Source organism: Dysidea avara, chromosome 3 (genome assembly GCF_963678975.1).
Source record: "Dysidea avara chromosome 3, odDysAvar1.4, whole genome shotgun sequence".
Classification (NCBI taxonomy): domain Eukaryota; kingdom Metazoa; phylum Porifera; class Demospongiae; order Dictyoceratida; family Dysideidae; genus Dysidea; species Dysidea avara.
The window spans coordinates 47,586,775-47,609,892 of record NC_089274.1 but is presented as its reverse complement, the minus strand read 5'-3'; the positions used below and the strand labels follow the sequence as shown (position 1 = coordinate 47,609,892).

At 37.8% G+C, this 23,118-nt stretch overlaps 1 protein-coding gene across 1 annotated transcript; it reads left to right on the top strand.

The window, feature by feature from the left end:
- The first annotated feature begins 2,046 nt into the window (after positions 1–2,046).
- On the top strand, positions 2,047–21,753 carry LOC136251332 (ephrin type-B receptor 1-B-like). Its single transcript, XM_066043773.1, has 9 exons — positions 2,047–2,609; positions 2,658–2,746; positions 2,800–3,173; positions 11,833–12,114; positions 12,169–12,322; positions 14,257–14,349; positions 16,337–16,450; positions 16,505–16,590; positions 21,440–21,753. The coding sequence occupies exons 1-9, from the start codon at positions 2,063–2,065 to the stop codon at positions 21,627–21,629; spliced, it is 1,929 nt and encodes a 642-aa protein (XP_065899845.1). The 5' UTR covers positions 2,047–2,062; the 3' UTR covers positions 21,630–21,753.
- Positions 21,754–23,118: the final 1,365 nt, after the last annotated feature.

The following is a 23,118-nucleotide window of genomic DNA, read 5'->3' as shown; positions in this document are numbered from 1 at the left end:
GAACTACTTGTCTAATGCAAGGCAGACCAATGCTGATATCTTCTGTCTCCTTGGGAGTACTGACACGAAACAAAGAGTTTGGAACTCCTCGTGTGTTGGGGATCACAATACAACCAAGGTTTGTGGTGTTATCATTTTCCTTCATTGTGAAATAAGCGCTTTAGAATTTATGGATTTTTTGATTTCGTAAATATTCAACTCATTGCGCCGTTCTGCTGGCCCAGCATGCGTTTATTGCATTCTACTGTAAAATTAGCTAACTAGGCTTGCATGAACATATGGGACCGGTCACAGATGTTTATGTGATTTAAGTGTTGTATGAAGTTACTAAACTCAGTGGTGAGTGTTCTCATGTGTTGCGAGTTTCTTGTGTGGTTAGTGCATAGTTATCCACGCGATGTTCCACAGATATTGTGCAGTACATTGCAAAAGAATGATCCCGCAAGAAGACATGAACATTACTCGCATGTGTATACTCATGACATTACCTGTGAGCTGTACTGTAGTTAAACCAATAAGGGGTGTTGTGATTGTGTTCGAGTAAATAGATTGTTAAGAGGTGTGTTCTCTGCGCTCAATTGTTATTAATCAACCACGATCATTAATGGACGTGGACTCGAACTTATCGTTAAGGTACAGGTATCTACCAGGTGTTCAATATTTTTAACAGTAGCATAATTGCAGGTATGTTTAAGCAATAATCACAACAGCAGCAGCATCCAAGAAAAAAGTAACTGATTGCTCTATTAGAATATTTGACTGCTTTATTACGGTATCTCAATTCTTCCCAAAGTGGTCAGGCTGAAACCTGATCAACTGGACCTGTGGCACTCTATCAATTGAACAGATTGATTATCCTGTAGTTTTCTTTGGAATGTAATTAAAGTTTTTTCTATACCATAGCCTTGAATGTGCTATAGACGATGAATGGTAGCACAAGGAAGCCTGTGATAAAATTCTTAGAGAAGCCATATGATAAGTATGTTTCATTTTCAGCATTAATCATTTCAATGCACACAGAGATTAGCAACTAGGCAGTGTGATGGACAAACCAACCAGCATTTCGGCTTTGTATACATGTGAGTGGATTTAGTTTCTACACACACAAAATCAACTCACATTTTTACCATAATGGGTTGCTGGCTTAATAGACTATGTACCATATTCCATTCTTTTTTCAGAACTAATGAGTATGGTTTCCACAGCAGCTCTTCTCAGACCCTATGAAAGCCATGAGTAGAGGTTTAATGGCCATGGCTTTATTGGAGTGATGGTAGGAAAGACATGGATAGCCAGCTAGCTTCATTCTTCAGTTGTGATTTTGAGTGTACGGAGGGGCCATGTGGCACCCCAAATTTGACCTCTGGTTTTAAATGTCCTCACTCCATTTAAGCTCACACACCACTCCTATTGCTACCACATGCAGTATTACTACCCACATGAAAAGTAGGTCATACTTTGGGCAACAGAAAATTATATACCCACACAGTGATAGCTTATAAATATATAAATAGCTATACTATGTGTGAATTTTATATGGCTTTAGATACTATGAAGTGAAGCTGCAACACAATGCAGTGAATACTTGAAATCGCAAAATCTACAAGAAAGCTTTGTGGGTCAAAGCCAGCTTTTTTTTAATCCAGTCGCATGTAGAGATAGATATAAGGTGATAGATTACAAAAGATTTTAGATTTGTATATAGTTTCTTGCAAATGTACATACTACTGTACATTCACATTATATTGAATTTTATTTAGCTACTTCATCTATTTTCTCTACCACAATATTATCGCTTACACCTACCACTTCAACACCAGTTATAGCTACTACTTCATCACCAGTTATAGCTACTACTTCATCACCAGTTATGGCTACTACTTCATCGCCAGTTATGGCTACCACTTCATCACCAGTTATGGCTACTACTTCATCACCAGTTATGGCTACTAGGTCATCACCAGTTGTAGCTACTACTTCATCGCCAGTTATGGCTACTACTTCATCGCCAGTTATGGCTACTACTTCATCGCCAGTTATGGCTACTACTTCATCGCCAGTTATGGCTACTACTTCATCGCCAGTTATGGCTACTACTTCATCGCCAGTTATGGCTACTACTTCATCGCCAGTTATGGCTACTACTTCATCGCCAGTTATGGCTACTACTTCATCGCCAGTTATGGCTACTACTTCATTGCCAGTTATGGCTGCTACTTCATCGCCAGTTATGGCTACTATTTCATCATCAGTTATAGCTACTATATTTTCTACACTAGATGTGTCCACTAAATCAATACCAGAGTTGTCTACTACATTGACACCAATTTTGTCGACTACTTTGACACCAGTTATGTCTACTACATCGACACCACTGCTGTCCACTATTTTGACAGCAGTTGTGTCTACCATTTCATTATCAGTAGAGTCCACTTTGTCTCCTAATACTAGTGCAGGCAATGTTAGTGATAGCTCATCATCATCTGGTACTATTGGGTTAATAGCTGGTTGTGTGATGGGAGCTATTATTTGTATTGTTGTCTTCTTACTGATCATAATTCTGCTGTGGTACAGGAGACAAAGAAAAAGAAAACTTGACCCTCCACCAGGTACATAAATACATACCATAATACTTGTGTATTTTTCATTTATTTCAGGGAGTTTTGAACTAAAAAGCTATTGTGAGCCATTAACCATTAATAGCAGCCAATATTCAGTAATTAACGATAGTTCTGCTGTGTACAAGGTAGATAAGAGCATGTGCAGTGTTAAGGATATGTTATTTACCACACTTTATAGAACACTCATTCAGATTATGATATTCCTAGTGATATTGATTACTGTAGAGGTATTGTGAATCCTTCAGCTTACTCAGATCCAGTGGATGCCTTACCAACAAGAGACCATCCTAAACTGACAAGTAATGACTATGAAACTCTTCAAAACCCTTATGAGTATTTGTCCCCACTTCACTCTTACTCTAATGTTCTTAACAATGCTTTGGAGTACTCAATTGATTCAACACTTTCTAACATATATGATGTTACAAGAGTGTCATCAATTAGTGGAGGTAATGAAGAAGAGTGTTTCTCAGATCCAGGACATTCAGAAGAGGCTATTTATGCTTGTTTTGAGAGTAAAAGATTCAGTACTATCAGTGCTAGCACTGTAAGGTGAGTACTGATGCTATCAGCAGTATCTTATTTGTACATGTACTGAAAGGAAACAAAGTGTGCTGGTGGTAAGTTGAGAATTTGGCATGTGAAAGATAGTCAATCTAAAGCAAACTAAGAAAAGATTTCTTTTGACAAAGCACATAATTATCATTTTGTGGCAGGACTTGCAACAAAAGGTTTACTATGCATAAACCCACTGACCTAGACTGCTTGTTTGTTCACTAACACCCTGGCATTTGAACTGAGACATCTTCATACTTCCCATAAAGTCAAAGAATGGCTTGACATAATTCTGATGGTCTTTGCCACTGTGAGTAATGTGCTTTTGGTTTGAACTCTACTGCTTACTGAATGATCAACACATACTATTCTGTCAGCCCTGGTAGCATTGAAGCTCTTGTTAGTTCATTATTGGACTTTGTAGCACAATATCACTTGTTCTTGTGTTTTGAGATGTGTCTCATAGCGTAGATTTCTGTTTGAAATGGCAGAAAATTTGGTGGGTAGCTGTTAAAGTACGTAGGAACTATGTATAAAGATGATTTTAAAATATATTATGCAAGTGTGGTGATATGTATTCCAAAACTTACGGTACTGCCCAAACGTAATGTCGCACCGCTCGATTGCGAGTGATTAAAAAACTCGCCAATTAAAGGGCATGGCACCCATTTCCTTTGCGAGTATTCATCCCGTTTCATATGGGATGAATACTCGCAAAGGAAATGGGTGCCACACCCTTTAATTGGCGAGTTTTTTAATTACTCACTGCAAGCGAGTGCAACGTTACGTTTGAGCGGTACCGTAATTGTATATATACTTGTATGTGTGGGAAAACTGTTTTCATGAATTCAATTACATTGACCACTTTCCCTAGGTTTCACTGGTAGTAAATGTTGTATATCAAGACACATGTAGTGTGTCATTCGACCAAGAAAGCTGGCACACCACACCTCGAGTATATTTACAGGAAGAAACAAATGTGATTTTCATGCATATATAGCTCTATACTCCCTTCTCAAATTGGAATTTTTATACTGTAAATACCCTCCACTTTCAGCACCCCACATACCAAATTTGAGCAAGATTGTCTAACACAATCGTGAAATATGAGCCTTCAAAATTTGACTTAATTTCTTCCCTTTTTTTTGTTTAGGGGCTCGAGGGGCTTAGATTATTTTTGCACACACTTTACAAAAACCATTATAAAATACAAATGCATAGCTCAAGCTTTGGTACATGTTAAGAATGTATTGCGACACAATCTCATACATCTAATTAATAGTCATAAAGCTATAGTGTTAAAAAAGGCCAACTTGTTGTCACGACTACAAGGTAAACCGCATATGGGAATAACTTAAAAATTGGTATGTATATAGGTTAATCATAACTCAAACCTTTTGTGGTTAAAAGAAATTGTAGTGACAGCTACAGAGTTACAAGACAAAACCAAACAACTGTAAATCAAGGGGTTGAAATATTCTAATATCACAGTCATGGTAGGGTTAAAAAGGTGCATGAAAAAATGTTGAAAAACTTACCAGCATTTGAACCTGGGACCCCCATACTGAACACACAAATCTTTAACCACTGAGCCGCTGTATCACAGCTGTTCACTTAATTTCTACATTATAAGTGAAAATTCTAGCTAAAATCTACTCAATAATAATTTCATATGTAGATGCTCCACTTGTTATACAATGTTACATATAAAGAGCCATTGCAGTCACACTGTAGAAAGTAAAGCACTAAAGCCACGATGCACTACTACCAATCAACACCTATGAAAGAAATTGGATAAATAGGAGAACAAAGGCAAATCCATGATGTGTACATTGTAGTTGCTACGGTCTGTGGTTGGCAAAAGGCACGTCTTAGCATTATCCATAGTCAAGTTGTGCTTTGTTGTTTGTTAGTTAATATATTAGGCAGTTGGTTAGTAAAAAATAAGTAAGTTCCATTAGAATATTGGAAAGGTTTGGGGTCACTCTAAAGGTTTGGCTATGCCTATGTGAAGCTATTATAAGGAAAAGCAAAGCTGGTTTTGAGTTATATTTTATCCCCCCCAAAAACACCATTGCTGTAAAAAAAGGCGCGTCCAAGAAACTACAAGTATCTGTAGCCCTATGTAAAACATAAGCTGTAGAAAAACACTCCATGAAATTAATGGGTAACTGAAAGAGCTGATATCTAGAGCGGCCAAGAATCAATAATGTTACTACAACTGACTATGATCACCAAAGAATACATTGGCTGTAGAACAAGTAAATAAAAGTAACTGGCAACCAAAACAGCTGATATCTGAAGCGGCCAAGAATAAAAGTTAAGTTGATACAGCTTACTACAATTATAAACTTGCAACATTGAATCCTAATCATTCAACTGTGTTCTATACATTCACCCTTGCTGCGTCCTAAATTAATTCTTTGTAACTCTAATTGGCTGGTAATTTGGCCGCCTTTTTCAATAGTCAGAGTAAAGAAAAAAAGGCGGCCAAATTACCAGCCAATTAGAGTTACAAAGAATTAATTTAAGATGTAGCAAGGGTGAATGTATAGAACACAGTTGAATGATTAGGATTCAATGTTGCAAGTTTATAATTGTAATAAGTTGTATCAACTTAACTTTTATTCTTGGCCGCTTCAGATATCAGCTGTTTTGGTTGCCAGTTACTTTTATTTACTTGTTCTACAGCCAAGGTATTCTTTGGTAATCATAGTCAGTTGTAGTGACATTATTGATTCTTGGCCGCTCTAGATATCAGCTCTTTCAGTTACCCATTAATTTCATGGAGTGTTTTTCTACAGCTTATCTGTTTTACATGGGGTTACAGATACTTGTAGTTTCTTGGACATGCCTTTTTTTACAGCAATGGTGTTTTTTGGGGGGGATATCACTAATTTTTGTCCGTTATATAATTTACAGACCCAATGTTCAAGCCATGGGGGGTGTATGATGAATTCTGCCTTGTAGAGGTGTTGCAACCAAACAGAGATCTGCTGATAGGTAGTGAGCATATAACATACATTCCTCTAGTAGCTATTAATTTTTTTTCTTAGGACAAGGGCCAGTGGAAATTACTGGTCATGCCAAGCAATAATGGCTACAGTCAGGTAACCAAAGATGTGTGTAAAGCACTTATTTGCAAAGCATGCTTTTCTAGGTGATCTTGGGGGAATGCCACCATCTTGAAATAGCAACTCTGAGATTGCATCTGGGATCTGGGAGTGTTTTCAGACAGAGATGTAAATATTCAGCTATATTGATCAATGACTGTTCTATTAGAGTATTTTATTGCCTGACTGTTCTATTAGAGTATTTATTGCTTGACTGTTCTATTGGAGTATATCAATCATTCTGTACTTGTCAATGAATAAAACTTGCTATGACCACTGCCATAGTGTCATGAGGGCGACCTATCAACTTGGTTTGCCACTCGTAGAGTCAGATACTTTGCTAAGGGTTATGAAAGAGATCACAAACATCGTACTATTATTTTTATTTCACTACATACAAACACACGCTTACATCATATAAAGACGTGCACAAAATGTGCAAACACTGTACACACATGTTCACAAACATACACCACATATTGGTTGTACTCAAGTTAATATCACATCTCTTGTGAAATGCTCTTGTAGGAGAGATGGTAGTGCCTTTACTTGGTGCTAAAAAGTTCTTGCAGAAAAGAAAATTGTGTTGTAGATACTGTTTAGTGCCGGTTAATTACACATGTCACTCCATAGTTAAGCCATGAGGATATCCAAGCAAGTGTCTTTGGTGTTGCGACTGATGTTCCAAGTTAGTTGTATGTGTGTTTAATTTAAGGTTAAGTTCAGTGCCTGCTTGTTCTTTTACAGGTCTCACTTAACCTTGTGTCGTCATGCAGACATCTGAATATTGTGCAAGTTCTGTGGAGCAACCCCAACTCATATACACAATCATTGACAACCACGAACCACATGCATATGTACATTTAAGCAATCTGTTACAAAAGTTGAAAGCCACAACACAAGCTCATACCAGCAAACCACGAACCACGTTCCAGCAATTTGGTACAAACTTTGTTGCACCATGGTAAGTGCATAATGATCAATTAATGAAAGCCACAACACAAGCTCCATGATGCATTAATGGAAATAAATAAGTTCCACCTGACTGACAATTATCACTTGACCTATTTAGGGTATATCCCTTGGAAAGACCCTGCACAGTAACACTTTAAGCGAATGACACTTGATACGTGATTTATATTATTATTGATGGCAGTCCATGTCTTGAGGGAGAAGTATAATGTTATTAAACACTAAAATACATTTTGCCGACTCTGCTAAATTGGAGGATTCATGTAAGACCTGGAACAAACTGATAGCAGGGTTCAATCCTGGACAACTGTCTTTCTTACTAAGAGCTGCTTCTGATACACTACCAACAGCAGTTAACTTGAGACGATGGTGCATTCAGTCTGACATACACTGCACACTATGTGCATCCTCTCGCCCTACAACAGCTCACATCTTAGGTGGTTGTCCTGTGGCACTAACTCAACAGCGCTATACATATAGGCATGACAAGGTTCTCTATCTTCTGGCATCTTGGCTTGTGGACATTTTTGTCGGCTTTTCATCAATTCAAGTGTATGCAGACATACATGGCTTACGAGCCAGTGAAGGACCTCAAGGAACTGTACCATCAAGCCTACTGTTCACACCTTACAGGCCGGATATTGTTGTCTACAACTCTGAAGCATCTACCGTGGCTTTACTAGAACTGACTTGTCCTTTGGACTCTGAGCATCACATTCAGGATGCAAGACCCAGGAAGCAAAACAAGACTGAATATTTACAGCTGCTTTCAGAATCTGACCGCTTACAAATTCCTAACTATTATGAAACAGTAGAAATTAGTGTGCTAGGTCACTATCTGCCTAGCAGTATTCACGCTTTAAAGAGTTTTATTTATTTCACTCAGCCGTCTATTGCCACCAAATCTAACATAAGACAGACTCTAGATAGAGCAGCCAACACTTGCATTACATGCTCACAACTAATTTTCTTGGCTAGGAACTGCATTGAGTGGTCTTCTTAAATTTGTAACTACTGATCACTTTTTTTTGTTTTATTTTATTTATTTATTTATTTATTTAATGCTTTATGGTGAAAAGTGACACCAAAGGTCTGATGGTAACTTGCACCATCAGCCTGCCTAAATACAAAATTATCTACAATTATACAATGTTATGTTGATTAATTATAAATGTTTGAAGTTTGTGACTGGAGGTCTGGATTGATTTTTCTGTATGTATGTATGTTTGTCAGTTTTGTTCTTGTATCTACCTTGCCGTGCCCACACAGATCTTTTACTACGATCTGATTGTGGTCGCACGAGACCGAGGTCGCACATACTGTAAGCTAACTCTACTTATTGTGTTTTCTCATTTATAATAATGATGGTTCTCTCTCAAAGTACGAGTACCGCATTGTAGAGCCATAACCAAGAACAAGTTCCACTTGACTAACAATGATCACGTGGCCTATTTAGGGGAAATCTGTTGGAAAGTCCCTGTAACACCTCAAGTGAATACACGTAATACGCGGTTTACATTAATTATTGATGGCAGTCAATGTCTTGAGAGGACTGAATACTCGACTGAACACTACTAAATATTTGTTATATTGTAACTGGACTTCAATGGAGCGGCAAAGCGTACTTAACTGATTTGAAACTAAGATACGTAGAGTCTACACCGCTTGAAGAAGAATGTCGAGTGGATATTAAAGAGTCGCCGACGAAAATACTGATGTCTTCAGCTCTTCGTAGAGGTTCAGTAACGAAAAGAGGAGTGAAGGTTCAGTAACGAAAAGAGGAGTGAAGGTTCAGTAACGAAACGAGGAGTGGAGGTTCAGTAACGAAACGAGGAGTGGAGGTTCAGTAACGAAACGAGGAGTGGAGGTTCAGTAACGAAACGAGGAGTGGAGGTTCAGTAACGAAACGAGGAGTGGAGGTTCAGTAACGAAACGAGGAGTGGAGGTTCAGTAACGAAACGAGGAGTGAAAAAAAATGAGGCTGGTGTACAAAGTGCCACATCTATTCACACTGATTAACCGCGTGTATGCGATTGGTTTTTAGACTGTCAGACGTCTGCACTGACTAGTGCAAGTTCACTGAGACCAAGCTGAAAACTTCTGTGATGGTACCAAGTTGAGTAGAGCAAGTACCAATATTTTCCCGCTTGAAATTATATCTCATGGATGGATTGTCAACAAGGCGTACTTGTACAGACCAAACAGCTTTCAGTGTTGTCACTGTAGTGCCAATTTAGAAGTCCCGGAGCTAGGTGGAAGAAGTAAGGTAATCTACATGATGCTTGTACAAAAAAAATACTCTTTCACATTGCATACTGGTCTTTATGTACAGTGAAACCTGTCTAATCAGGACACTGTGTAGTAAGGTCACTGCTGGGCCAACTTGTGAATCCTCAAACATATTACCTCAAGGGTGTGAGGAATTTTCAGGTCCTCAAATTTTGTATTACCTCAAGATGTGATGAATTCCCCAAATCTGTCATTTACGTAAAAAGTGACAGATTTTTAGCTGTATTGTATTTAATGCCCGCCTGTCAATTTTACAGGTACAGGGTACTTGGTCATAGCATGCGGTTCTCTTACTAGCAGTGCTACATACATAACTTGGCTAGAGCTGCTGTAAACTTGGCAACTAAGATCAAGGTTCAGGGGGTAAGTAGACAAAGGAATTTTATAATGTTGTGTGTTCTTTAGTTCTCAATTGTCAAGTGTACGTAGACTGTACACCAAGTGTGCGTGGACTGCAAGGACGTTGTGGATCTTCAGATCAGTCTGTGTGTATACTAAGAAATTTTTGTATTACCTCATGAATTTTCAGATCCCCAAATCTGTCATTTGCATAAAAAGTGAGATTTTAGCTGTATTGTATTTAATGCCCTGTCAATTTTACAGGTACAGGGTACTTGGTCATAGCATGCGGTTCTCTCACTAGCAGTGGTACATACGTAAAGATCAAGGTTCGGGGGAGTAAGTTTATTATAGTCAGAGGAATTATATAATGTTATGTGTGTTCTTTAGTTCTCAATTGTCAAGTGTACGTGGACGATGAGGCCTGATAAGATCTTGGCATTATATCTCAGTTGATTAGAATCTTCTGAATTTCATACAGTTGTGATGGGACTAACTACAGCGGAACCTGTCTTAGCGGCCACCTGTATAGAAAGGCCACCTCTTTAAAAAGACCAGCTTTAAATTACCCTAGTGAGAAGTTTATACACTAATTTACCTGTCTAAAGCAGCCACCTGCCTATTAAGGCCAAGAAATCTTGGCCCAAAGGTGACCGGCTTAGACAGTTTCCACTGTATCCCATTTTATTGTTAATGTCACAAACAATTAATGTGATATATTTTGTTATGTAACATGTGTATTAATTAAATGACATGCATGACGAAAGCCACAATGGGAGTGACTACTTGCTGTTAGGGTGGGTAATGCTATGTAACAAGCTGGTTTGAGCACCACCAGAACACACAATACACCATGTGTGGTGTGGTAACAAGAATTATGCTTGGAACACCTTCTCTAGTGACGCTACGTTCTTGACGCTTTCACACTTGTTTATAAGACATCTGCCAATTATCAACGCACGCTTGAGGCGTGGCACTAAATGGAGTTTAAAAGATTTCTGCTTATAACACCTTCCTTAGGGAACTTATGGTTCTACACGCTTTTACAACTTGTTTATCAGACATTAGGGCTAGTGTCCACATCGTGTCTTTAAAAGTTATTGTAGGGATTCAGTGGCGGATCCAGGATGGGGCATTTGGGGCAAATGCCCCCCCCCCCCTTCAAGAAATTGCATACAAGATCGAGATACTCTAATAGAGCAGTCAATTACTCTAATAAAGCAGTCACAATGTTCATGAGGCAGTGTAGCTTACCTATGAAGCTACAAATAGGATTTTATTTTACATAACAGACGTGATATAGTTGGTAAGGATAACTAGCTATTATTGTTGTGACTTTTTTTTTTTTTTTTTTTGGTCTTCAACTGGTTTTCAGCAAGTTTTTTTGGTCTTCAACTGTTTTTCAGAAAGGTGCCTCCCCCCCCCCCCCCCCTCTTTCGAAACTCTGGATCCGCCCCTGGGATTAGACGAAGAAAGTACGCGTATGAACAAACCAGGATTAGATAATGTCAGTGCTAGATGGACTGTACAAACATGGCCGGTAAGTTCACTGGTATAAGGTGACGCTAGGTGTAACACAAGGTTGAGAAATAAAGCGAAATATGTCTAAATACGCGTTTAATACCGGTCGCAAGAACACTACTACGGAAAAAGATTTTTTTTATTATTACGTAACGCAATACAAACCTATTGAGAGATGTTGCGTAATTCAGGGCTAATATTGCGAAACCGTCCCTACACGTAAATAACTCACAGTAGTGGCCGCGCGTCTTTTAATTGGGCGTGCGTTTTGTAGTTTCTTGGCCGCGCGCCTCACTACCGTGAGTCTTGATATAGCACAAGAAATATTAAACCTTCATGATCCTATACAGTACTAACATACTGTACAGTATGATAATACATAAGTATTTCTGCAATATTTGAAACCATTTAGCTATTTTCAGGGTGTCACAAAAGTTGGGTTCTGGTGAATTTGGAGTAGTCCATTTGGGCACATGGACTGATGGTTCTGCTGATCCTATACAAGTAGCAGTGAAGACACTCAATTCAAAATGTTCTGAGTCAGACAGAATAAAGTTTCTGCGGGAGGCAGCCATTATGGGTCAGTTCAAGGACAACCACATAGTGGAGTTGTATGGGGTAATAAATGGAAAGAATACGATGATCATATTGGAATATATGCCTAAAGGAGACCTTCAACAATTTTTAATTGATTTAAGATATATGTATGTAAGCAGTATCTATTGTGTCAAGTTTGTTCAATGGAGATACATCTGTAGGATAACTCCTGAAGCTTGTAGTGAGATGAAACATGATCTGTTAAGTTTCTGCAGACAAGTATCATCGGGACTTAGTTATCTTGCCTCAAAACACTTTGTACACAGAGACCTGGCTGCTAGGAATATACTAGTATCAAGTGATGATGTGTGTAAGGTGTGTTGAACTATATAATCACATATACCACTTTCACACCTCGCTTCAAAGGAAAGAGAAGGAAAATAAATGCCATATATCACTCTCAGGAATGCATTAACGAGAAATGGAGGTAGTGTATCAAATATATTTATATCCCACCCAGGAGGGATACTAGTATTTTTGATATACTACATCCATTTCTTGGTAATGCATTCCAGGCACTTACGTACATCTTTTCTATGTTATCTACAATTGAAATTCACGTAGTCCCATATAAATTCACCCACGAAGCATTTCTACAGTTTCCCACACTTACAAGTGAGTCCCCCAAGTAGAATATAATTGCTCATGCATATATTTCAGGCAAATCATTTGTACCTAGCTACTGTATGAGAGTTTGCTTGTGGTTCTCCTGTATGTACTAACTGTATTACTAGGTACATTAGGCCTGAGCCTATTATGCTTTTAAACTTGCCTATTATGCTTTTGAGCATTGCTCCAAAATGTCTCCTATTATGCTCCAATTATGCCCAATTGTGATCCAAATATGCTCATATAAAATTGTGTCTTGACTGCTCTATTAGAGTACCTAATGCATCTGTGAACGTTCTATTAGGATATTTCATTATGCGGTGACTGTTCTATTAGAGTATATCGATCTTTAACTAATCTTTTTTCACAACGTAGCTGTAAATCTGATTTTTACCATGCTTGCACACTATCCCATTCTGCATCATGCAAAATAAACAGAGTTTCAACTTCTCTGATAACCAATGCACAAAAATTTTGCCTATTATGCTGGCAATTATGCTGATGCTTTTGGCTACCTATTATTCCCCAAATTATGCTGGCATAATTGGCGCAGGCCTAAGGTACATACCTCGTGTGAACTTAACTTTAGTCTTTTCAGAAACTATCATCATGCAGTATATACAGTAGCAATTATGAAAGTTTCTACATATCAAAACTTGTGTCAAGTTTACCGCAAAAATTAAATTACGCGTATATGAAATTTGACTCTGAGTTACCAGTAGAATCTCTCTTCCTACTTGATATAAATACATTACTACAAACCCCAGTCCACTAGAACCCCTGTTGCATTGAGTAGCATCCGAAAAGTAGCTCTCTGGGAAGTAGGTATTTCATGTGTCCATTCAAATATATGGAGTTTTCCTTACAAACGTTTAACCCACCAGAGCACTGGCAAATACTGTCGCAATCCACATAAATTTCACACCAACCTGTTGCTGCTAGAATACTCTAAATAATGCTACCTGTTTTAATGGGGATTTCCCCATGTGTGACTTAGAATCGTCGCGATAAATGAGCCATGCGCAATCGTCAATATTAAATGTATGGGAGTTATTTGCAATCAACGGACTTCAACCTGCAAGAGCAGTGACTTCCTGGTTGAATTGTGATAAAAGTGTATTGAACAAAAGAAAGCTGAAGGTTAGAAATTGTTAATTCCACCCGTTTTTTTTTGGAAAAGTCTAATGTGTAAGGTGTAATGAAACTTTACGCTTTAAAAACATGTGTTTTGCGTACAAAATGTATTGAATAAACAAAATACGCATATGGCTTCATTTGACAAAATGTACAGACTAGTTTTGATATGATTTTCTCATAAAAATCTCAGCTTTCCTTTCTTTTACAACAATTTGACAGTTCAGTTAGGTATAAATAGCCATAAGCTAGCATGGTTAAGGTATGGGGATTAATTATGTGATAATCTTCCTTGTTAACCACATTTTATTGTAGTGACCCCTACCAACTTGCAAAATTTTTCTATACTTGTTTTGTAAGAAGAGTTGCATTTCAAAATTTATAGAGTTACAGGTGATATCCTCCTTTTAACTACTTGCTTGGAATAATAAAAGCTTATGTAGCATAGCAAGAAACACATACTGTTAACTTGCTTAGCTACTTTGGAAATGTGTTGCTACATGTAGATTGCTGATTTTGGGATGGCACGTGATGTATCTGATGACACTTACTATGTGTCCACAGGAGGGAAGATACCATTGAAATGGACTGCCCCTGAAGTGAGTACATTGACCATAACTTGCTTGATTGATGTATGATGATGTGCATTGATGCAATCTATTTGCATATATAAATGTGACCTACCGTATAGTTGGTAATTTTTGAAAGGTTTTTATTTTCGGATATTTCGAAGAGGCTCTTCTCTTCAAAAATAAATTCCCACATCCGATTGCTTTTCGAAAATAAATTCCCACAAGTGAAAGCAACCGTCAAACTTTCGGCGATTCGTTCGTGTATTCCTCGAGTTTTAGCTCAGTATTGCTGATGATAATGGGTAAACTGTATCATTACTGTACCAATAACCAGAAAACAGGTGATCCAGAATGGGCCATCAAGCGTCTGCTCTATAGTAGGATAGCTAGTTATGATCTAGCGTGATCGTGCCAGTGAATTCATTCCACCCGAGACTCCCTCAGTCTTCTTTCCAGTGTACAGGTATGGGGATTATTCCATCAGTAAGTCAATTTTCGGCAAACATTCACGCATCTTCATAATTTGTGACACGAATTTCTGTTTATTTGAAATCCATCTGGACTTCGAAATATGCACTCTTCGAAATTAAAATCTTTCGAAATTCAGATTTTGCTTCTTGTGCAAAAATTTCTGTTTCGAAAATAACCCGCTATACAGTAATTTAGGAAAATGTGCATCAATAGATTGTGAGATATGCAATTGTAAACATTTCAATCCAGTATATAGCTTGGGAAGGTCAAAAGCCACGAGTTTGAATTTTCACGCTAACCATAATGTTTATCTCACTTTAATCCATAGCTAGCTATCTACTAATAAAATCATGATTTTGGGTACCTTTTTCACAACAGTATATCTGTAACACAAGCACATCATCATAGGTGGTGGTGGGGGTGGTGGCTGGGCAATTGGTATGTGAACAGAAAATGACCAATTAGGGCATATGATGTCTCCAGCCTTAATATTGGGCTAACAAGACCACTCGTGCTGAAAGAAATTACGTAGAAAATATCTGGGCAACTGTCCAAGGCTTAATTTCCAGCCTATAGCTTGAGTTTCAGTCGGCCAGTGGCATTTCAATATGCCACAGCATTCCCTGTGGCTGGCACACATCTCTAGAAATCCACTTGTGATAAACTGCCAGCAAATCAGTGGCCTGGCTGTGGTGCAAATGTGTAGAGTATTAGTGTGGCTATCCATTCATGGTGGTGAACTTCACTGTTGTGTGCATAGATCAGCAATCATCAAACATTCGTTTGGTCACAAATTAATTACAGTATACAGACACTGAGGTAAGCTATTTCGATGAACTCAAAAGAGCCATGATGCTGCTACCAAAGAAATAACATTCCTGACTTATCTAATGCATTTGTATAGACTCCATGTGCTCTAAGGTGTGGCACTTTATTACATCATCAAAATGGAGCATCCGCCATTTTTTGAGGGAAAGACATATTCATTCCATGCTAGGAAATTGTTTTAAAATGATAATGCAAAGTAATTGTACTGAAAAACAGAGCAGTGTCATTAAAAAGTAAGTTACTAGGTAAAATACTTGTTGCATGGCGAGTTATCCCTCCTAGGGAAGGTTTTTGCGATAGAATGCTCGATACTTTTCTTCATTTCCTTCCAAAATCCCCTGTAAGTCATCATGAAATCTGAAGCTGTAGCAACTTTTCCCGGGACCACATCTTAGTGCACACGGGGTCTATAAGTAGACTGCACCCTTGCAGCAGTTATGGGCTTCTGATGTCACTGCTTAAAATGTGTTGTGCAGCTGCTTGGTTTCTCTCATTAGTCAAATTGTATTATGGCATAAGTCACTGAATTACTGAAGGTTTAGGTGTGCATCTATTCCCACAATAAGTTTTACTTTGTGCAAACAAAGCAAGGACTCAATACCGATTGGTAGAAACCTATATAACATGCTACTAACAGATGTTGTTCTTTTGTTATGTATATCATGCAGTCTGTTCCATCTCTTATGCAAAACTCATTTTCTTAATATTTATACAGGCAATATTCTACAAAAAATATACAACACAAAGTGATGTGTGGAGTTTTGGATGTGTAATGTATGAGATATGGAGTTTGGGTCATAAGCCATTTGAGGATTGTGATGGTAGAGAGGTACAAAATGGAACATTATTTGTAATCTACATTAAATTTTGTTGACTATTATAGTACTTAAACATGATCACTACTGGATACCGACTTCCACCACCTCCTGGTTGTCCCAGAACTGTGTATCAACTAATGATACAGTGTTGGTGAGGGCATATCAGCTGTACTGCTGTTTAAGTGCAAAATGGTTGCTATGAAAGTGCTTCTTAAAATCTTAAATTGAGTTTAAGCATCATGACAATGTGTTTCTTTTAAATTTACAGTTAATGATCTTGTTTTATAAAATATTGTTGAGTTCATGTGATATGGAAGCAATTCTCTGTGTTATATATATTTGTAACCTTGAGATTACAGTTACACCCACCACTGCAATTCTAATAACATTGCATAGTTAGCATTCATAATAATTATATTTATCCAAGGTTGTAAAAAAAAGGGTGCAATCCCCAAGAAAGCCAGGGTGAAAAAAAGTGTGAGATGGCACCAAATTCATGTGAATTGTCATTATTAAAATTTTGCCATTAACTTACCATCACAGTCATTTCTTGGCCACCACCTCGGATTTCACATCTTTTTTCACTCCGGCTTTTTTGGGGCCATAATCTTTTTTCACAGCTTGGGTGTTTTGCATAGGTATCCTTTTATTTTGTATTTTTTTAATACTCAAAAAGCTGGTCTGCCGCCAGTTTTGGAATTTTCTTCTTCTTTGCTGTAGAGAGGAGGAAGACAACAAAACCTGAATTCTCTGAATATTTTTTATAATGATGAATTATTTTTACAAAAATTAATACTATATGAAAATTATCACATGTTCTCTCTCCTACAGGTAGACTAGTTTGTAGCAAAAATCTCCACCAGGTAACTTGTTGGGAGCTGAACTCGCTACAGAGTAACTTCCAATGTAGCTGGATTCTCTTCAGAATGAATGGTGTTTGTTTGCAGCTGAAATCTCTACATGGTGACTTACTATTACCGGCTGAACTATCTGCAGGGTGATTTGTTTTTAGCTGAACTCTCTAGCGTAAACAACCGATTAAAGGAATGTTTATTCCCGCTGCACGTCCTTTCTCATCAAACATTCCTGGAGCATAATTTTTGGCAGAGGTATTCCACTTGACTTCATCTTCCTGTGTACCAAGTTTGGTGTCAAAAGGTGCTTCCCCTGACCAGTAATAGCTAAAAATGTGAAAAGTTGAAGTAACCATTTATCGGAACCATGGTCTGGTCACTAGAACTCCATAGCCTTGCATGTTTCAGTTACCTGACGTTGGTCCGATGACTGGTCTTGGCATCATGCTGGAACTTCACAAAAATCTGAAAAAAAATCCTGTATATTTATGAAGGTCTAACCGACATCCATGTAGAATTTCAGCATGTTAGACCGTGTAATGTATGAGCTTTGATTTTTTGTAAAAATGCACACAAATTGTTTGACAATTAAACACACAATGGTCATATAAGAGCTCTACAGTATTTAATAGAGGAACAACCAGCAATTGTAAATCCTTCTCTTGGTTCTGTTCTTGATCTCTTCTAGATGCTTTGTAGGGAAAGCATGGTGGCATACTTGAACTCCAGTCATGGAGATGAATATTAGCTTCCCTACACTTCTCAACAGTTGGCTAGATGGTAGTACACCATTTTGGACTACATTCTCACCAATCTTTGCCTTCATTACAGCCACCATGCATCTTAGGTTAGGCCAGTTCAACTACCAAGTTCGACACTATAGCCGTACCATGTTTTTCTGTGGAAATTTCAGTGACTGCTGGCCTTGCTTGTTTCCTTTATTGTTTGGTGACTAACACTGAAGTAGAAATTAACAGTAGACTGTCATGGGTTTTCAAAGTGACGAAGAGAAAGCACCATCATGGTCATTGATGGTGCAGGCTGAACTCACTTCTAAAAACAGTCCTAAATCTACAGTACAGAAGTTACATGAACTGTTAACCTTTGTCCATTCCTTTATCAGTAGAATTACAACCTTTAACAAACATAACACACTCTTTGTCAACCATGCCACTTCTTTGTACCACGGAATTTTACTGTTTTATTAGTATAACACCCGTCCGATAATTGAAGCTTGCATTTCTGATAATTTAGCCCATCCAATAAAATATGGTTGCTTACACTACAGGGTGACTTGATTGTAGCTGAACTCTCTACTGGGGGACCTTTGTAGCTGAACTCTACAGGTGACTTGTTTGTTGTTGAACTTTTCTCACATTATTCATAGCTGATCTCTCCACAGGGTGATTTGTTTGTAGTTGAACTCTCTCTACCTGGTGTCTTGTTTGCAGCAGAGCTCAGATTTTTTTGTAGCTGAACTCTCTACAGAGTGACTTGTTTGTAGCTGAACTCCCTACCGGGTGATTTGTTTATAAGCTGAACTCTCTACAGGGTGACTTCTTTATGGCTGAGCCTTCCACAGAATGATTGTTTGTAGCTGAAATCTATACAGGGTGACTTGTTTGCAGCTGAGCTCTCTCTAGGGTAACTTTTTAAAGCTGAAACCTCAAGGTGATTTGTTTGTAGCTGAACTCTCTACAGGGTGACTTGCTTGTGGCTCAACTTTCCACAGAGCGATTTGTTTGTAGCTGAAATTTTGACATTTTGACTTGTTTATAACTAAACTCTTTACAGAGTGATTTGTTTGTAGCTGAACTCTCTACATGGTGATTTGTTTGTAGCTGAACACTCTACTGGGTAACTTTTTTAGCTGAATTCTACAAGTGACTTGTTTTTGGCTGACTTCCCCACAGGGTGACCTGTTTGTTGCTGAACTCTCCACAGGGTTATTTGTTAGCGGGTGATTTGTTTGTAGCTGAACTCTCTACAGAATGACTTGCTCGTACATAGTTGAACTCTCTACATGATGATTTGATTGCAGCTGAATGTTCTAATAGAGTGACTTCTTATGCAGTATTAGAGTATCTAGATCGCACACTTGTTACACCTATGTAGTTGACTTTAGTGTAACACAGTGGTTTTTAATATGATCCCTTGTAAAATACTGAAAGATGGTTCTAAAATAATTAATCTACCTCTCTACCTATTTTTAGCTGATTCCGTTAGCTAGTTTGCCTGGTAAGCATGGCTAGTAATACTTTTTTATCAAAAAAGTTGATCGTGCACTTTTTACACATGGTAGGCATTTTTGTTACAACTATATGACTATTGGTGCGATTTCTTTCAAATTACAAAAGGTTTCACTACCATAGTTACTCCATGTACGGACCAATTTCCAAGTTATTCCATCAAGCCTTTTACCCTCTGATTTGTGCCAAAATTGGACTATAAATGTGCAGTATTATGTTCTTACTGCCTCCTAAATTGACTAAAGCACATGTGAGTTATTATGATTTTTCTGAAGTGTGCAATAAGAAGAAGATTAATGAAGAGAATACAAAGAAAATATAACAAACTTTGAGAGCACATATCGCAATGATGATTGGGTGGATCCACCTCAAATTTGGAATGGGAGGTGCTCTACGCTGAGGATTTTTCACAGCAAAAATGGTTAAATTCCCCCACCCATTATCGAGTTATGGATGCATGAAAACGATATTTTCTTGGTTCCTGTAAAATACACACTTGTCTTTTGCACACCCACACTGGTGGTACTTAGCCACATGACACACTATCGATAACAGATGGTGAGAATCATTTCTTAATTGCAATGGCTATTGACACTGAAACTCAGTGCCAATAAGTGCCACCAAAAGCTATTGATGCCAATCAAGCAACTCAAGCATCAAACACACTAGTTGTATGAAGGATGTTCGAAGTGTGCTAGGGTTGAGGGAGTGAAGCAACCATCACGGCAGAGCAGAATCAACCCTAAAATTCACCACAAATTTACCTCATATAGACAGTGTGGAAGATGCCATTATGTTTAACAGGCAAACCTCAATGTTAGTGTTGGGTTAGACCTTGGTTTCTTCTTCACCGGTTTTTCTAGCATCCCTTTCAACTTGCATTTATAAGGTAGAAAGAAAAGGAAGTGGGTAGTTGGCACTGGTAGTTGAGTGGTTAGGACAGTGGACTAGAGCATAATTATATCACTAGTGGCCAAGGGTAGTGGATTTGCTTTAATCGAAAAAAAAATTTTTTTCGTTTTATTCTATGCATGTTTTTGTTGGAAGTTTTTGCTGGTCGGTGTCAATAGCCTTGGCCATTCTTAATGAACAAGATGGCATGTACGTATCTGTCCAAAACTGTTGATCCTTTAGAATTTCAAGTTTGCTTTACTTTTGCTTTCCATCCTAGAAGCCTATAATGTTGCTGTTGTTGCAACTGTATGCTCAGTTGTTTTACATATATATCCTGCAAGAGATCAGTGTGATATTCCAAGGATTAGGTGACAAATAAGTACTGATAGAATGACGTTTCAGCTAGTTTCTGGTGCCTTACAATGCTAAACCTATCTGACAGAATGGCTTGTCAGTGGAGGTTACATGGTCCCATGATTATCTAGTTATGTATGCTAGTTACATGGTATCACACCAGAATATTTGTTGTAGGTATTTAGTATTTAATGCAGGTGTTTTACAAGGGATATTGCAGTGGTGGATACAGAGGGATTGCAATGGTTTCAGCTGAAACCCCCTTGAAAAATAGCACGCGCCCCAAATTTATTGATGAGTCATTGTGTGGATGATAAAATTGTCACGAGTTATATATATATATATATATATATAGTGTTGTTATAGAAGGACTCTCTACTGACAAAAAAACTTCATACTTTAGCCTTTAAAATCACAATTACGGTGTTCTACAGCAAATTGTGACTTTTTTTTTTTTTTGGTCTTCGACTTACAGCTATGCTGAAGTTGAGTGGAATCTGAAACCCCTTCTGAAAATTTCTAGATCCGCCACTGTATTGTATGCCAGTTGAGAAAGTGTTTCCTCTATAAAGTTTTTAATTGTACTAGATGGCACTTATTAGTTATTAGGGCATGTTTTTAGCAAGTACACAACTTTGTTTTGCTGCAGGAATCCAATACCAAATCAACGTATACATCCATGTGAATTATCAAGGACGCTACAGAAGTCAGACAGGACATTGCTGTTTAGTACTACAGCACCAAACAATGCAGAAGAATTGTCCACAAATTTGGGAGCATCTCTTGACACAAGTAGTCATATCTTCAATGACCTCCAGAACACTTATTTACCAAAATAATCGTTAATTTTTTTATATAGTCACATGGTGACTACCAGTAGGTACACAAATGCAGTCTATAAAATTGTGTGTACTTATACTGTATTTAAATGTGTGTGGATGCAATAATTCATGAATTAAGTTACAGTGAAAGTACCAAAGTAATGATTACTATGGTAAATTTGATCACGTATTTGTGTATTATATTCTCTAGAGCTAACAATCAAGTACTCACGAATATTAGCTACATACTTGTAGTTATACCTATGTGACATGGCTTATACAGCAGTTTATAGCTTTTGCAAGTAACAGCAAACATACAGTCACACTGTAGTAAGGTACTGGTGTTAGCATTTTTGGCCAGCATATGCATTAAATCACACCATCAAATTCTAAAGCCTTCATTGTCTCATTTCATGATAGCAAATACATCATATGAGCTAGCTAGGTCATGTGATTTTAATGGTTACATGAGTACGTCCGAATACCAAACTCTTTGATGAGTATTCAAGTATTTGCAGCATTGCTCTACCCTAATTTTTGACCAGAAGATTATTTCATACTTTTATTGCACAGGAGTACTTGATAATTGTACTCAGTTGTATACTAGCTTGATTGATATGTTATGTGGGAGGTGCATGGATGGCTCTACAGGGATACTCAAACTTATACTTTAAAGTGAGACTTCAAACATATTCTCTTTTAGCTGAGAATGGAAGCTGTCAGTTGTGAATTGCAGCTGAAGTGCTTAGGGATAGCTGTACTGTATGGTAGACAAGTAGTATACACAAGGCTCCTAGTAATCAGCATTCTGTCAGTGCACTTATGTACAGTGTGACAATGTAGGGGATGAGCATGAATCAGGCAGAGATGTAGTGAGGAAAACCCAAAAAATTAGGTTTATATACAGTATGATCTATTTTCAATTGCAAACAGCCAAGGTATAAAAAAGGGTGCATCCCCCAAAAGCCAGGGTGAAGAAAGACATGAAATCCAAGGTGGTGGCCAAGAAATGGCTGTGATGGTAGGTTAATGGCAAAAGTTTAATAACAATTCAAGCGAATTTGTATGGTTTTGACAGATGGTTGGAATTTGACAGCTGGTTTGACTTTGATTTCAGATTAGTTCACAATAAATTTCCTGAGTTATAAATTGATCTTGTAATTGGATTGCCAGCTATCTACAATCAGAAGCAGATCCAGGGGGGTGGATGGGGTGGCTAACCACCTACCATCATGAGAGGTCATGAGCTCTCATACATGCATGCAAACTTTATAATTCTATAATGCTAATTACAAATAACACCCTTTTATCTTTAAGATAATGAGCAGTATAGGCTACCACTATGCAGTTGAGTTCTTGAAAGAAACTATGGGATGTATTTTAGGGCTGAATTAATTTTACTATCTGTACTGTTATTCTGTTGCATCGGTTTAATCGCCATGCAGCAAATCATCCGATAGGACTGTGGCATAATATGACTGCACCAAATAAGTAAGTTACATCTAAA

What these genes read in the sequence shown, in the direction of transcription:
- LOC136251332 (XM_066043773.1), top strand. Translation starts at nt 2,063, where the DNA reads ATGGCTACTACTTCATCGCCAGTTATGGCTACTACTTCATCGCCAGTT. An exon ending in AAAACTTGACCCTCCACCAG is followed by an intron (nt 2,610 to 2,657) that starts GTACATAAATAC and finishes CATTTATTTCAG; the next exon opens with GGAGTTTTGAACTAAAAAGC. An exon ending in TTAATTGATTTAAGATATAT is followed by an intron (nt 12,115 to 12,168) that starts GTATGTAAGCAG and finishes ATACATCTGTAG; the next exon opens with GATAACTCCTGAAGCTTGTA.